We start from the raw sequence: 16,347 nt of genomic DNA on the forward strand, positions 1-16,347 counted from the left end.
GTTTGGAGGTCACAACTAACAGCCCAGGAATGCTCCTGGGTTCTTTAGGAAAGCAGATACAAAGCTGGAAGTGGCGAGTGGGCAGAGGGCAGTATGCTTGCTTGTGCACTCCTGCGCGACCCCACCAATTCATGGTTGTTTATCCTATGAATTGGCATTATGTGTGAACTAGGTCCATTAGTACTCTCAAACACTCATCATATGCTTTCGTGAAAGTATTCATAACAAGCACATAAAACCCTACCCCGCCCCCTAAAGCATTTCAGAACTTCCTTGGGCATTTGATATATATCCATTACGGAACCCTGGAAAACCGTATATTGTTGTTTGTTTATTTATTTGATTGATTTATTAGCCGTCCATCTGGCCGGCTACCCAGCCACTCTACTAATAACAAATTTACATAATGAACTGAACAAAAAAAATAACAAAACAACATTGCTCTAAAAAACCCTAACCCACCGCAAATGCCTGCCTGAACAGCCAGGTTTTTAAAGCCCACAGGAAGCTCATCAAAGAAGCTCATCATTATCACAGACAAAACTTAAAACTCTTCCAAGAGAAACATATAGGCATCAAAAGCTCAATTCTGCTTTTGTGTTGAACCCAAGAGAGTAACACGCTTCGATACTTGTCACACTTGCAAATGTATTTGCTTTAAAAGGGCACTTTTTACAAAAAAAGTGTATAAAAATTGAGCTCTTCCAATTGAACATATAGAAACAAAAAGCCAATAAAGTAACCGGTGTACAAAGTATTACACTCCCAGTTATCTCTAAAATGTTCAGAGAAATTTATAACCAGGTGGTGTAAGTAGCTATTCTATGACTAACCAAGAAGTCATGGCCATGCAACTCAGGCTGCAATCTTACGCACACTTACCTGGGAGTACACCTCACAGAATACAGTGGGACTTACTTCTGAGTAAACATGCATAGGATTGCACTGTCAAAGGATTGTGTACTAATAAGAGAAGTTTCTTCCGGTGTGAATATAATAGGTATATTAGAGTTAAGAGTATTAATTTTTTTCTTTACTTTGTCTTGTATAAGTCCTGTAATATATAAATGAGAATGCCTTCTGGCTCCCCTAATATCAGAATCTTTCTGTGTGTAGTAAGCAGGTTACTATGTAGCTTTTTCATTCACTCACTAGTTAGAAGTGCCGTAAGTTTTCTTCACCACTAACCAGCCATAAAACTGCACAGCGGTTAATCCAGTAGCCCACAGGCATTTGGCAGGCAGCCATGCTCCCAGAATTATGCATTTTGAAATGTATTGTACTGTATCAGCTTTGATACTTCCAGTCAAAGGGCAATGTCAAGCAAGTTCACACTTCCAGGGCCCTTAAGAAGGAAATTCCATCTGCACTTGCATTGCATTAGTGCTTAGTAAGCATTCTGTCTTTCTGCATAACTATTACAGAAGAATCACAAAACTAAAAGTGGACATGATTATTAAATGCATCAGCTCGAATAGTACTTGACAGGTCTCACAGTCAATAAATCTCTACATAGTAAGTTATGCAAAGGCTAAAACATCTGTAATATTGCCAAATATGTTGCCTAAACATTATTAGCCATATGTTTCAGCCATTACTTTATATCAGGTGTTAATGTTCAGAAGTATTCAAGAATATGGATGTTTTTGTGTTTTCCATTAACATCCCACACTGTTACTTCCAAATGTGATTTTTTTAAAAGACAAACTGCATTTTTTACAGTCCACTAGAATATTTATTTAAATTTATTCAATAGTGTTACCTAACACTCATGGCTCTGCTGTGCTGCTCTGGTGTATAGAAGCAGGCTTTCAACTGTGGTGCAAGGAATTGCACAACTAGTCCTTAAAGGCCAGTTCACATAAGCATATCACTTGATTTCTCAGCACTTGATTACTCGCAGCTAAGTGCATGAACCAAGTCTCTTGAAAAGCACATACATTAATATGCCATTAACATGGCTATTTGCAATATGAATAGTATCGTACCTTTTATGTATAAGATAATCTTCAAGGATATCAAGGCAGCGGACCATCTGAGAGAAGATAAGCACCTTATGGCCTCCTGCTTTCATTTTTGGAAGAAGTTTATCAATGAGGACCAGTTTCCCAGCAGACTGGATCATTGCTTGCAGGTGGAAATCAAGAGCAGTTGGACTGTAGGTCTCCCTAAATTCTCCTAAGATTTTTTCCTCAGCACCTGTCAGATAAAGCATACAATATAAAATGTGTGCATGTTGCTTCTCCTTTTCAAATATAGTCATGTTTGATACAACTTTGACTGGCAATACACATCATAATAATCTAAGTGCCTACTCTACAAATTGCATTTATGGTCAAATTCTCTTCCACTTTCAACAACTGCCCCTTCATAACTTTTCATACAAACATTTCTCACATTAGTTATCAGTGTGTGGAATGGCAGTTCTTACTCAGTTCCTACTCAATTCTTAAAAATTTAAAACATACAAAGGAAGATTTTTTCTAAAATCTGATGGAACAGATTAAGGCCTAGGTAGCTATAGTTGCCTTCTTTATGGCTGTCCTTATAGAATTCATCCTAATTAAGACTCCACCAAATACAAGCCTGAAGTAACAAAAACTCATGTTTTTACATATACCTTTGATAAGGTATGGATGATTGCAGCATTTCCTGAGTTCCATCATAGTATTAACTAAGTTGGGTACATTAGCTTGCCCTGCTCCTTTTGACAAAAATGCAAAATTCTTCTCTAAAATAGCACGATAATATTTCTTCTGGATATTTGTTAACTCCACTTCAATAATAGTTTCTTCCTTCGGAGCCAACTTCTTCTCTACATCTTCTTTTAACCTTCTCAGCATCATTGGCTTCAGGATAGCTTGCAGCTTTTGCACCTACATAAAACAAAAACAACTAGTAAAACCCCTATATAAATAGAAAAGTCCACAAGCTATTGTTAAGTCAATATGCTTGAACTAGAGGTAGTTTAATCATAAATAAGGCATAAAGATGGAGCCATTTAAGTGGGTGGTGTAGATTATAGCTTTAAAAAAAAGCAGCTTCATTTCATTCTAACATTTTCATAACATTGGCATTTTGATAGATTCATAACTAGCTTCCCTTAAAGGATGTTTTATAATTTTAGAAAATCCAGAAATAACCACTTGAAGCAGAGAACAAAGTATTACATTTCCATGGTTGATACATGTGGGTAACACAGTTTCTTAACATAGATAACAGGCAAGAGCCAAAGATCCATGTGACTGATTCTGCACACAACAGGAAGCTTTGGCCTTGCATTTTTTGTACAGCAGCCTTGCAATATTCTTGGCAAGCCACTTTTTGAAACTAAGGGAAAATATCAAAAGCAGTTTTGCAATGTTATGGGTGTTTGTTGTCCAAAGAAGTACATTTAAAAAAACAACCCCTCTTGGTTTGCCCAAATCCTTTGCTGCTCCAGAGGTAGCTCTTTGGATTCTGGCCAACATATTTATCCCCATAAATTAGCTAAGAACTTAGACTCTGCACAGACAAAAGTGCATACAGATTTACACGTTTTCCCCCAAAGATTGTTCTGCATTATTCTCTTGGAACCATGGTGAATTGTCACATTTCTACTACTAACAGCTAAAACAAACAAAGCAGTAAAATCGCTTTCAAATGGTGCTAAAGATTAGCAGAGAGATAAACTGATTTACTGTTATCTGTTGAGATGATTATAATTACAAGATGAACAATCCATCGAATTTGAGTGAATTCTGAAACACAATTAAATGTTTAATACCTGTTCCTCTGTTTTAAGATCTCCAAATTCCTGCATGAATGTAGATTCTGCTGGGAAGCGTAAAGGTTCAAGGAAGTGAAGAAGGCTGAAAAGTTCTTCTACTGTATTCTGCAGTGGCGTGCCTGTCAACAGCACCTTGTGCTCCTATGAAAGATACGTTTTAGAGTATCATGCAAAATGTACAAGTGGTAAGACGTTATACTGTGAGATAAGTCGTAAGAATCTTTAACAGGAAGTACTGACATAATACACATACACTAATTTATAAATGAAAGTCTCAAACAAGTATTTTAGTAACTTTTTATGTCTTTGAGACATTATATAATACCTTAGAATTAATATTTTATGCCATTGCTTTCAATGGGATTTGGCCTGAACCTTAATCTAAGATATTGCCCAATTTAAGTACTTTGAAGATATCATTATTACAAAGCAAGTCTTAAGAATTCAAGCAACAGAATAAATAACATGCTATATACACGCAGTAGATAGCATAAGTGATTTATAGTGCAGGAGGAGCTAGGCCATATTGCAAATACATGATTTCACACATGGTAACATTAAAGACATATGGAGGCGGAGTAGTAAAACAACAGTAACATTAAGACAGTCGGAACACACACCCCTCCCTGATTTCCAAGCTACAAAATATCTGTAGATCTTTGGGAGTAGAGGAAATTGGATAACCTTTTAAGCACTCCGACCCCCCATAAACTATACAGATTTAGAGGGAGGGGGGAAGGGAGGAACTGTAAACAGAACATGAGTAATACAATCCACTGAAGCTAGGGATCAAACCTATAGTTTTGGGAAACATATTCCCTATATTTCCAGTTTAACATTCTAAGGGCACAATCCTATGGCTGCTAGAGAGCAGCTGGACAGCCATAGGATTATGCGGTTTTCGGGAACCAACCTTGGAGCCCGCACTCCGAGGTCGGTTCCTAGAAAACTGCCTCCCCCCCCCCCCCCCCGTAGGTGGCGCAGATTGTCCCGGGCTCTGCACTCATAAGAGCAATGTGGAGTGGGAGGAAAGGGGGCGTTCTTGGGGGTGGGGAAGGGTGGGCACGTTAGAAAGGCCGGTATGGCACTTCCTATGTATTGTCCGGCCACCCTAGCCCCCACGCTCTAAAGCGCTGCAGCTAGACGGCAGAAATGCAGGGTGGCGAGAGGCGAAGATCCCCTCCATGCTCTGCCCACCCTGCGTTGGATAGGCGGCCGCCTCTCAGTTCAGAGGCGGCCACCTATCCTCATAGGATTGCTCCCTAATTTGATATGTATTCACCCTCATTCAAATTAGTCACATCTTATTACTTTAAACAACTGAACAGACACTCACAAGATTCATGAGTTTGAGTCCCTCTAGGAGTTTGCAGTTTTTATTCTTCAATCTATGTGCTTCATCAATAATAACACAGCGCCATTCAATTGCATTGAGTTCTGGACAGCCACCAAGAATCATTTCAAAAGTGGTGATTATGGCCTGGAACTTGTATGTACCTCTAATGATACGGCCCTAGGAGAGAGTGAATGAATGTAACACAATTTGTAACATTATCTTGAATCTTTCCTCATTGCATCTGCAGTTGAAGGTTATGCCAGAATGACTGGGATGCTCCTTAGGACGGATGGGGAGAGCGTATGGCTGGTAAACATTTATATATCAGACCTTGAAAAATCATGTGCCAAAGCGGTACTATTGCACAGCACATACTGAAGCCACGCACAATGAATGGGGGAGGGGGGATTCAAAGGGAGGATGCGAACACACTATTATTTATTTATTTATTACATTTATATCCCGCCTTTTTTCCTCTTTAAGGAACCCAAGGCAGCATACATTATCTCCTTCATGATGTGCAACCAGCATGATGGCAAAGTCTCATGCTGCCAAATTTCTATCCATACACTTTGCTGTGAAGCAGTATAATTGGATGCCTCCATGTATCACTGGTGGTTTTCAGTGTGTTAAACTGGGGGTCCAAACTGAATCTCAACTAGATAAGAAACAGGTAAGTCACAAAAGGAAGGAATAGCATTACGCCTGCAAATGAATTTATCCTGTTTATAATAGTTTACTACTTAGAAACCAATATAGAAAGTTACCTGCGAGTCCCTAAAATACATCTCATACTGCTGTATCATCTGCCTGCTAATCATGCTCCCATGATATACCACAACGTTAAGATCAGTCCATGTACGGAACTCTCTTTCCCAGTTGGCTATGGTGGAAAGTGGAGCTATGATCAGGAAAGGTCCTCGTATACCAGTCAAGAGGATTTCATAGAGGAATGTAATTGATTGGATGGTTTTGCCAAGACCCATTTCATCTGCTAAAATGCAGTTTTGTCTGAAAACAGAAGAGCATTTGTTAGTAGGCAACAAGGAGGTACACATTCAGGATAACTTTAGAAGGATTTTCAGTTTTGTATACTGCAAGAATGTAATGCTAGAAAAGCCTCAAAGGTAGCAAGGGCTGAATAAAAGAACATTACAAATTTCTACCCCCTTCTGAGTGGGGATTTGGCACCCAAGTCAACCTTATTTGTATGCTATCTACAGATATTTTACTTCTACATGATAATAGAGGGGGAGAGCAATCCTATGCCCCCTAGACAGCACCTGGGGGGGACATAGGATTGTTCTGTTTCTGGGATCCCAGGTTGGAACCATGGCTCCAACCTCATAGCCCAGAAACTGTGCTCCTCGTCCCCTCTTCCACCCCCTCATAGCCAGCTTAGATCTCTCCATGCTGGCTACATCTCTGTGCCTGGAAATGGAGCACGGAGACAGGGAAAAGGGAGCAGTCCCAGGGGCAAGGAGGAGACTGTGGAAGCTGCTTTATGAAACTGCCTATTGGCTCTCCAGGCTCCTTCCCTCCCTAAAGCCGCAGCTAGACAGATGAAATTGCCTGCCTAGCCAAAATGCAGGGTGGCTGGAGCATGGAGAAGAGGATATCCTCCGTGCTCCAGCCACCCTGCATAGGGTAGTCAGTAGCCTCTGATTTCAGAGGCTGGCAACTAACCAGATAGGACCGCACCCTAAACCTTAGCTTACCCTTAACCCTCCCCCCCAACTTTTATTTTTATTGTGCTTCCACAACAGGAAAAGTCTGTCATCACTGAAAAACTATTTGTTGGTAATCCTTCTCCCTTTACCATTACATATCATATGTGAAAATAGAGAATAGTTATATTAACAAAAAAGAGTAACACATTTATTATTATTTATTTACAATATTTGTATACTGCTCCACATCCAAAAGATTCCAGAGCGGTGAACAGCAGATAGGATAAAAGAATAAAAACACCATGTTAAAATAATTACCATTTTTAAAAAGAAATAGAGTTCTAATAAAACTGAGTTCTGATAAAACCACAGCCAGTCACTCAAGGAAGGCTTCCTGAAATAACAATGTTTTCAGGAGGTGCCAGAAGCAACACAACATTGGCACCTGCCTGTCCTCCAAAGGCAGGGAATTCCATAGGAAGGGGGACACCACACTGAAGGCTTTGAATTATTAGTGTTTAAAAAAAATAGAGCAGAGATAAGCAGTTTGGAGAAACTATTCTGTCTGTGGTAGACAACCCCCTCCCATTTTCAAAAATGAGTTCTATTCACATGCCAAGCTTTTCAGCATTCTTACCATTGCAAGCTGATAGTTTTATTGTGTGGAGGACCAACACAGTTCAAACAAGGTTTCCATGGAATTGTTGCAGATATGAAACTACATCAAATATAAATGTATGGATCAAAAAGGACTAAAAATCATAGACTGTCCATTTACATAAATTTCCACATTTCTTAGTTTAATACTTTCCATTTAAATACACCTCCTCCTGATCAATTATAGCATCAAAATTGCTTTGATTCATTCGGAGCTCATACCTATTATACCAGTTGAAGAGGAGCCAGTTGAGCCCTTCCAACTGGTATTCCCTGAGTTGGTTGCCATTTTTATATTCCCTGGACTGTTCTATCTTCTTCCATGAATTAGGAGGAGGTCGATCCTTAGATATAAAATAAAATATAAAATGAGACATCCTTGCCATTCTATCTACTTGAACAATGAAACTAGAGGGATTTTATGTTTTCCTGGGGGACGGGGACGGGGGTGAGGGATAGGAGAAGTGGTATATACCTGTAGCTTTTTTACATATATAAAAAATAAACAGATGCTACACCAATTAGTTACATACACCAATGAATGAGACTAATCAATATATGTTGCATGAAATGTATTCAAAGGTTTCATATTACAAAAATACAAAACCTCTCTACCATGGCTGCTCATCTCCTTTGCCTCTGCTCTTCTCTACAGTGATAGCTATAGTTACTATTTTATATACTAGATATTCCTGGGTCACTGTGAAATGCAGTATTTACCCAAATATACAGAGGAAAAGTGACAGTATTACAAACAGTGATAATGCTTTCACCTCAGAGAAAATGAGTATTTAGAGAAGAGGGGAAAACTCCTTCTTGTTAACTGTCCCAGGAATCCACTGACTGAAGGGTGGTATACAAATATATAAAAGCAAACAATTAAGTAGTTATCTAAAGTCTCTTTTCCTCAGTAATTCACATCAAGCCTGAATGAATTTACTTTCTGATCATGTAAACCAAGGACAGGGAACCGCTGGCCTCCAGGCTGGATCAGACCCACAGACCATTCTGATCTGGCCCACCACTCTCCTAGACCCTACCCCCTCCACCTCAGTCCAATCGCTTACTTTGCTGCTTATTTACTGAGGGTTGTCTTTTTCTTGCTTGGGAGGCGCGGGGAGCCTCATGCAACTGCTTGCAGCAATGCAAACTTCTCTGATGCAACCTCCCAGCCAGCTATAGTTCCAGGTGGCTACACTTCCTGGAATGCAGGGAGATGCACTGGAGAATCTCGTGCAGCTGCTGTTTTTTCCCACCCACTGGTCCAGCTGAGCAGTCCTTGCAGAGGGCTTCTCCCATCCATCAACCATTCCTCTGTTTGGGCTGCTTTATGCAATTTCTGCCCCACCCCTGCATGGCTTTCCTTGGGGGAGAATGTTGGAGAGAGTGAAAAGGGTGGCAATGGTGTTTAGAACTATCCACATTCCAATGGACTAAAAATCCAAGGCATGAAGAAAAAAAACCCTGACAGAGGCAGTTGGGAGTGGGAGTCAAAGGGCTTCTTAAAAGGGTAGGGTGGCCTTTGGGTAGCATATTAAACTGGCAAAGTGTAAGTTAAGTGAAGACAGAGGATCTGAGATGGTTAATGCTTCTGGGAGGTGTGTGTGTGTGTGTGTGTGTGTGTATCTGTGAGGTAGTGGGCTCTACCCACTTTTGGCACCTGTCCCACCCACTGCTGGCATGCACCTAACAATTACCCTAGATGGAATGAAACCCTTGAGGGGGGAAAGGTTTCACCACGCTGATGTAAATAAATCTAGGATGTCAAGGAAGTGTTGTTAACTGCCAACGGCGGAAAGAAACTACATGCTACAAGATTTTCAAGGGAAGGCAAATGGCTAGTGGGGTTGTTGCTTAAAACACGATCTAAAATTATTGAGACTTACACTTTATGGCAGTTGATTTAGCTCAGCTGCTTCAGACCTCAAAAGCTACCTGTTCCAGAAACTCCTTTCTCCTGCTCTTTGCTTATGGATACTGCGGTTGAGATAACAAACTGTTTGAAGAGCCTTACATTAGAGCAAGGGCACTGAAGCTGACAAACAACTTGTCAATTCTAGCCTCGTGGAGACTTACTTCCAAGCAAACTTTAGATTCAGTTACAGAGACCCAATTTATTCTACAACAATGATTATGTTGCACACTCACCTTTGGGGATCAGGACACAGCACTGAGTGGAGGGGTTGAGGATGGTCAGCACCTTGTCTTTCAGCTCAGACAAGACGTGCAGTGGGAGGGGTGCAGATACCCTTCCTGGCAATTTCTCTCAGATGTGTGGTTAGTTATCTACATTTATTCTTACCAATCGCCTTGAATCAGGCCTTAAAGCTTGCAGCTGTTCAAACTCTTCTATTTTTCCTTGGTCTACATCTTCCTTCAGCTCCCATGTGCTGTCTTCATATGGCAATGAGCACCATTTCACTAAGTAGTAAGTAACAGGCTGTGGTAGGGAAAATTACTTATGTTATCAGGTTTCCATTTACCTTGTGGAATTCTAACATACATTATGTCAAACTTAAACTATGTACTGAAGAAAAATATATGCCGCCTCAATTTAGGGCAAGGAGCTCCTACATTTACAACACTACAATTGTCTGAGACCATGTCCTTCACAACGATCCTGAAGGGACTGAGACACTACTCCTCCATGCAGGGTAAATATTAGTAATGATCTGTTCTTTTTAATGTAGAAATCTCCCTCACATAATATGAAAAAAATATATGAAAATGCCTTTAGTACAGAATTAATCGAAATTATAACTGGGGATAGAGTACAGAATAGATAAAAGGGAATACAAAATGTCTTAATAATTAAGATATATTGAATATGAGTACCATTTGCATGCAGTTACAATGGCATGGCACTAAATGGGAATTGAAAATGTGGCAAATATTGGAGATGGAGTTAAGGCTATATTCATGGTGATTAGGATTAATAAGGACTGTAGTCATTGTATCCTAGTTGGAAATAAATCAGATAAAGAGTCCACATATTTCCTTCTTCACTCAGGTTCATTTGCAGTTGACCCCACCCCTATTTTCTCCTTCCGTCAATTCTGCCTTTAAGCTTTCCACCATTCTTTGTATGCCTGAATATGTATTACATATTTATTTATTTACTTACATGTTTACTCTGCCCTACTCCTACGGCTCAGGTAACCTTACCATTTGAACATGCAGACCAACATAAGCCATGTGCATATCTGTGTCTACTCTAAAGATGCTTCTATTCTGGTTTTAGTCTGGTTGTATTGTTATACTGTGGTTTTAATGTTTTATATATTTTATATTGTTTTATTGTGCGCTCCTTGGTTTTAATTTTTGTGAAACACCCAGAGAGCTTCGGCTATAGAAATGAAATGAATGAATAAATAAATGCTTTGTTGATAATGACAGAGACTGTGAAATGTGCGCCTGAAGTTATATATACACGTAGTTCTTTTTGGTCAGATCCATACCTCTCCAGTGTCCTTATCTTCACAAAAGGAGACCTCTAACACCCGATCAACTTCGATATAATCTGGATTAAAAGGCTCTTCTTCCATCTGAAATAGAGTATGTTTTTATAATTACTTAAATGATCTATCCAACACTGTGGCAATGTTAAAATCTAGAATGCTATAATTTAGCACTTATGTATATTAACGATTATTTAAGGTTTGCCAGTAATATACAAGAAAAAATAAAAAAATGAATGGTCAGCATTACTCAATAAAATTACCTAAGAACAACTATTACTATTTCTAAATTTAATTTGTTTAATATCATTTGACTGCTAAAAGTAAAATAAGAACACACACACACACACAGAATGTCACAACATACTCAACAACAAAGTGTATGTAGGCTTCTGGAAATCAATGTTTTATTTAGCTTAGTAGGGTTTTTTTTTTAACACATACTCACATCTGCAAAAAAATGGGCTCTCTGTGCTTGCCTCAGCTTGAAACGTTTGATTTTCTGCTGGATTCTTTTATCTTTTAAAAGCTGTTGTTCTGTGGCCCATTCACAATGGAGGTAGGAGCTAGAGTTGCAAAAGAGTATGTTAGCACACTGCTCCAAGAATAGGCTGTTATATTTATTTTATCACATGGCCTAAGCAATATTAGATAAATCCCTCAAAGTGAATTGCATGTTAGTTTTTGATATATTATGTTCCAGAGATTTTATTTAGAGTGCTTATTTCCATTTTCCTGAACTTTGAAATGAAACCACAATGTCAAGGAGCCTGCATAAAGCAGCATATCCTCATTTTAAAACTGAATCTTACAATAAAATACATATAAGCAAAAAGCAAAGATTGTTGCCCTCATAAGCAAGAGCACAACTACATGGTTCCACTTGTTAATGACTCTTGCTTGATTGTGGCATCTCTACTCATACAGAGAACCTCCAGAACCAGAACTATGTTATATCAAAAACCGCCTGTCTGCTTTGCAGACTTAGAAACGAGGTAATGCTGGTACTATGTAACATTTGGAAAAAAGCCCAAACTGTATGTACAAACCTCTTCCACACAGACCTTAGGATTGTGGTCAGGCTTAACAAAATATCAAACTAGAAGAGATTCTGCAGTTTAACTCTGATGATGATAACAACAACAACAACACATTATTATTTATTAGATTTCTGAGTCACCTTTCTCAAAAAAGACTCAAGGCGACTTAATCCACTAGATAGAACCACCCCATAAAACAACTAAAACATCAGTGATGACCCATAGTCAATTCAAGGGATGCATTAAACACCTCACCATATGCCATCAAAAATGTGGGAACAGAAATATATAGCAACTTAACTGCAATACTTACTAGTTTTTGTATTTAACAAAAAATTCCTCTGCTTCCACCGTCACTCCCCCAGTAATCTGAAAAAGTACACAGTATTCTGTTTTTCAAGATTCATTTATATTATTTTATAATTGTGAACCAGAAACCCATACTCCCATGTTTACTCACTTCTTTCTTTATAATTCTGGAAGATAAAATTTTATCTACAATTGCTGCATCTTCTTCACTTGGATTCTCCTATACGTACAGGTGGGGAAAAGACGAAAAGAGTTTACTTCGATAAAGGCAGTTCTGATTTTAGCTGTTGGTAAGATCATAAGAACATAAAAAGAGCCATGGTGAATCAGACCGAAGGCCTATCTAATTCAAAATTCTGTTTGCACAGTGGCCTACCAGATGTCTATGGGAAGTCTACAAGCAAGACAGGAGTGCAATAGCACCCTCCCTCTCATGTTCCCCAGCAACTGGTATATAGAGGCATACTGCTATTGATAGCCTTATCCTCCATGAATTTGTCTAATCCCCTTTTTAAACCGGTCATGTTGACAGCTATCACTACATCCTGTGGTAGCGAATTCCATCGTTCAACTGTTCTGTGTGAAGAAGTACTTATTTTTATCTGTCCTGAATCTCCCATTCAGCTTCATTGGATGACCCCAGCTTCTAATATTACCTATCTTCTACATACCATGTATTAATTTTATACCCCTCTAACATGTCCCCCCTTACTCACCCTTTTTTTCTAAGCTAAAAAGCCCCAAACGTTATAAGCATTACCCATAGGGAAATTGCTCCAGCCTCTTGTTCATTTGGATCACTTGTTTCTGCACTTTTTCCAGCTCTGCAATTATGTTTTGAGATGCAGTGACTAGAACTATATATGGTAATCCAAGTGTGGTCACACCATAGATTAGTTTAATGACATAATGATATTGGCAGTTTTATTTTCAATTCCTTTCCTAATGATCCCAAACATGGAATCTGCCTTTTACACAGCAATTGTACACTGGGTTGTCATTTTCATTGAGCTGTTACACAGAGGTGGGAGTTAACCCTTTCCTGCCTGTTCCACTCCCTCGCTGACTGCGAACCCCAAGATACCTTTCCTGATCTGAGACCACCAGGCAGACCTCATCAGTGTACACATGAATTAGGATTTTTGCTGCAATGTGCAACACTTTACACTTGCTTACATTGAATTGCATTTGCCATTTTAACTCCCTTTGCCCCAGTTTGGAGATGTCCAAAAAATTTGATGTTGCAGGTAAACTTGGCCACTGCTCACCCCTAGCTTCAAATAATTTATGAATGAATTAAAAAGCACTGGTCCCGATACAGATAACTGATAGACCTCACTATTTACATTATGAGAGCTATCCATTTATTCCTATTCTCTGCTTTCTATTCTTTAACCAGTAATGAATCCATAAGAGGACCTCTTATCCCATGGCAACTAAGTTATCTCAGGAGTTTTTGGTTAGGGACTTTGTCAAAAGCCTTTTTAAAGTCCATGTAAACAATGTCCACCAGATCACCTCTATCCACATGTTTGTTGACACTCTCAAAGAATTCTAAAAGTTTAGTGAGAAAGGACTTACTTTTGCAGAAACCATGTTGATTCTTTTTCTGTAAGACTTGTCCTTCTATATGCTTGATAATTTTATCTTTCACTGTGTTTCCCACTAATTTACCCAAAACAGATGTTAAGCTAACCAACCTGTAATTTCCTGGATCTTCTTTTTAAAACTGGCATTACATTGGCCACATTCCAGTCTTCTGGAAAGGGGCATACTACATATTTTTGTTACAAGATCAGCAACATCACATTTGAGTGCACTTATCTCACTATTTCCTTCATTTCCTCAGACTCCCCTTCTTAAATATATCAGTTCAGGCACAAGTATCTGCCCTACATTTTCTGCAGTGAAGCCAGACACAAAGAATTCATTCAGCTTCTCTGCAATCTCCTTATCTTCCTTTTGTTGTTGTTCAGTCGTTAAGTCGTGTCCGACTCTTCGTGACCCCAGCACACCAAGCCTTCCTGTCCTCCGCTCTCTCCCAGAGTGTGCTCAAGTTCATTATCTTCCTTTAGTGCCCCTTTAACCCTGTTGTCGTTCAATGGTCTAACTGCCTCCCTTGCTGGGTTCCTGCTTCTGAAGTATTTAAATAATTTTTTATTATTGATCTTAACATTATTAGTGATATGCTCCTCAAAATCTTGTTTGCATCCCTTATTGTTTGCTTACATTGCCTTTGTGTAAGTTTGTGTTCCTTTTTGCTCTTCTCATTTGGGTAATGCTCCCATTTTCTGAAGGAAATCTTTTTTTAAATAGCTTTGTTAACCATGCTAGTGACCTCTTGGACTTTGTGCTGCTTTTCCTGACCTGCAGTATACATTCTGGCTGACCTTCTATAATCGTAGCTTTGAGTAACTCCCAAGCATTCTGGAGAGTTTCAACTCTCCTGACTTTTCCTTTCTATTCTTGCTTTTCACCAATACCCTCATTTTAGAGAAGTTTCCTCTTTTGAAGTCAAATGTGACTGTGTTGGACTTCCTTGGCAATTTCCCACTTATAAATTATATCTGACAGCACTGTGGTTGCCACTTCCAATCGGTTCAACAACACTCACATCTTGCACGAAGTCCTGGGCACTATTTAGGATTAAGTCCAGGGTTGCCCGCCCACCCCAATTGATTCTACAGCCACTGTTTCATCACTATTTGTTCTATGATATTGAGAAATTTTACACCTTTTTGTTGAGACCGGAACATGCATTTATCCAGTCTATGTGAAGATAAACTGCATAACTGATATCACCCATTTACTCCTTCTCCTCTGGATGGTTCCCTAATTTCATTCTCCATCTCAAGATTGCCAAGAACATTTGGTCAGGGGGACAACGTCATGTCCCCAGTTCTAAATTATATTTCGGGCCTGGTATTATCATCCACAATTATTCTGTGGAGGAGTTTGCTCCTTTAAGGTTTCTACCGTGACACTATAGCGTATTTGATGTACTGAGCGACACCACCCCAATATGCTTTCCCCTGTCCTTCATATAAATTTTATATCCAAAGACAACTGTATCCCACTGGTTCTCTATATCTACTATATCTATGTTCACCTTTAAAATCCAGCGCTCCAGTTCTCCCATCTTGGCTTGGGGGATTCTAGCCTTTGCACAGAAACACCTTTACATAGTGTCTTTCTCCAGATGTTTCTGACATGTGCATTTTCCCCCTGTGGCCCTTTGACTGGCTATCATGTGTTTAGTTTATGCTTGCAATCTATTTCCACCCTGTCCTTGCTTGAGCAATTGGAATCATTTTCGCCTTCATCCCCTAAGGAAGATTCAGCCTGAACCAGAAGCTCCCCAGCTCCTGTCAGCATTCATTTTAAAAGCTGTTGTGACACTTTTCAATACTAAGCGCTGGTAGTCTGGTTCCATTCTAATTAAATTGGAGCCCGTCCCTTTTGTGCAGGCCTGGCTTATCCCAAAATGTTCTCCAGTGCCTAACAAATCTAAACCCCTACTTGCTACCCCACCATCTAGCACTACCAGGCTAGCTAGATATGTTATCTGCAACTTTTGCACCAGGCAGGCAATTCATCAAGTGGTCTTCATGCTCATCACAACCCCAGCTGTCTTATGTTTGTCATGATGGAATTCCCCACTGCATATCCTTGGTGCAGAAGGGTATCTGTTCATCCCCCAAAGAATGGATTCTTTCTAAGGATCATTTCTCTCTTCCTCAAAGTTACATCCTTCTTCCCCAAGAGGAGCTGTCATCCTGGGATTGGGACACTGCTATCACATCCCCAAAGGTTTTGTCCACAAATCTCTCTGGTTTATTCAGTTTCTCCAGTTTACCAATTTTGGCTTCAAGAGAACATAAGAAGAGCCAGGCCAGATCAGACCAAGGATCCATCTAGTCCAGCATTCTGTTCACACAGTGGCCAACCTGCTGTTAACCAGGAACCCACAAGCAGGGCATGAGCACAACAGCACCCTCCCACCCATGTTCCCCAGCAACTGGTGTACCTAGGCTCATTGCCTCTGGTACTGGAGGTTGCACATAGCCATCAAGACTAGTAGCCACTGATAAATAGAACAAACCTATCC

At 39.6% G+C, this 16,347-nt stretch overlaps 1 protein-coding gene across 11 annotated transcripts in view; it reads right to left on the bottom strand.

Annotated features, from left to right (window-relative positions):
- Nucleotides 1-16,347, bottom strand: part of CHD9 (chromodomain helicase DNA binding protein 9) — an 88,736-nt gene that overhangs the window by 24,122 nt on the left and 48,267 nt on the right. For all 11 annotated transcript variants that reach the window (XM_084812921.1, XM_084812918.1, XM_084812922.1 and 8 more), the window contains 11 exons: nt 12,391-12,459; nt 12,244-12,299; nt 11,339-11,456; nt 10,891-10,977; nt 9,735-9,872; nt 7,655-7,776; nt 5,873-6,116; nt 5,106-5,282; nt 3,767-3,910; nt 2,621-2,876; nt 1,989-2,199 (listed from right to left, as the gene is read on the bottom strand). In XM_084812921.1, coding sequence (XP_084669047.1) covers nt 1,989-2,199; nt 2,621-2,876; nt 3,767-3,910; nt 5,106-5,282; nt 5,873-6,116; nt 7,655-7,776; nt 9,735-9,872; nt 10,891-10,977; nt 11,339-11,456; nt 12,244-12,299; nt 12,391-12,459 — 1,622 coding nt within the window. The remainder of the gene's footprint in view (nt 1-1,988; nt 2,200-2,620; nt 2,877-3,766; nt 3,911-5,105; nt 5,283-5,872; nt 6,117-7,654; nt 7,777-9,734; nt 9,873-10,890; nt 10,978-11,338; nt 11,457-12,243; nt 12,300-12,390; nt 12,460-16,347) is intronic.

The sequence above is a fragment of the Heloderma suspectum genome, chromosome 8 (assembly GCF_057233095.1).
Source record: "Heloderma suspectum isolate Gila_16-S chromosome 8, 16-S_ref, whole genome shotgun sequence".
Lineage (NCBI taxonomy): Eukaryota > Metazoa > Chordata > Lepidosauria > Squamata > Helodermatidae > Heloderma > Heloderma suspectum.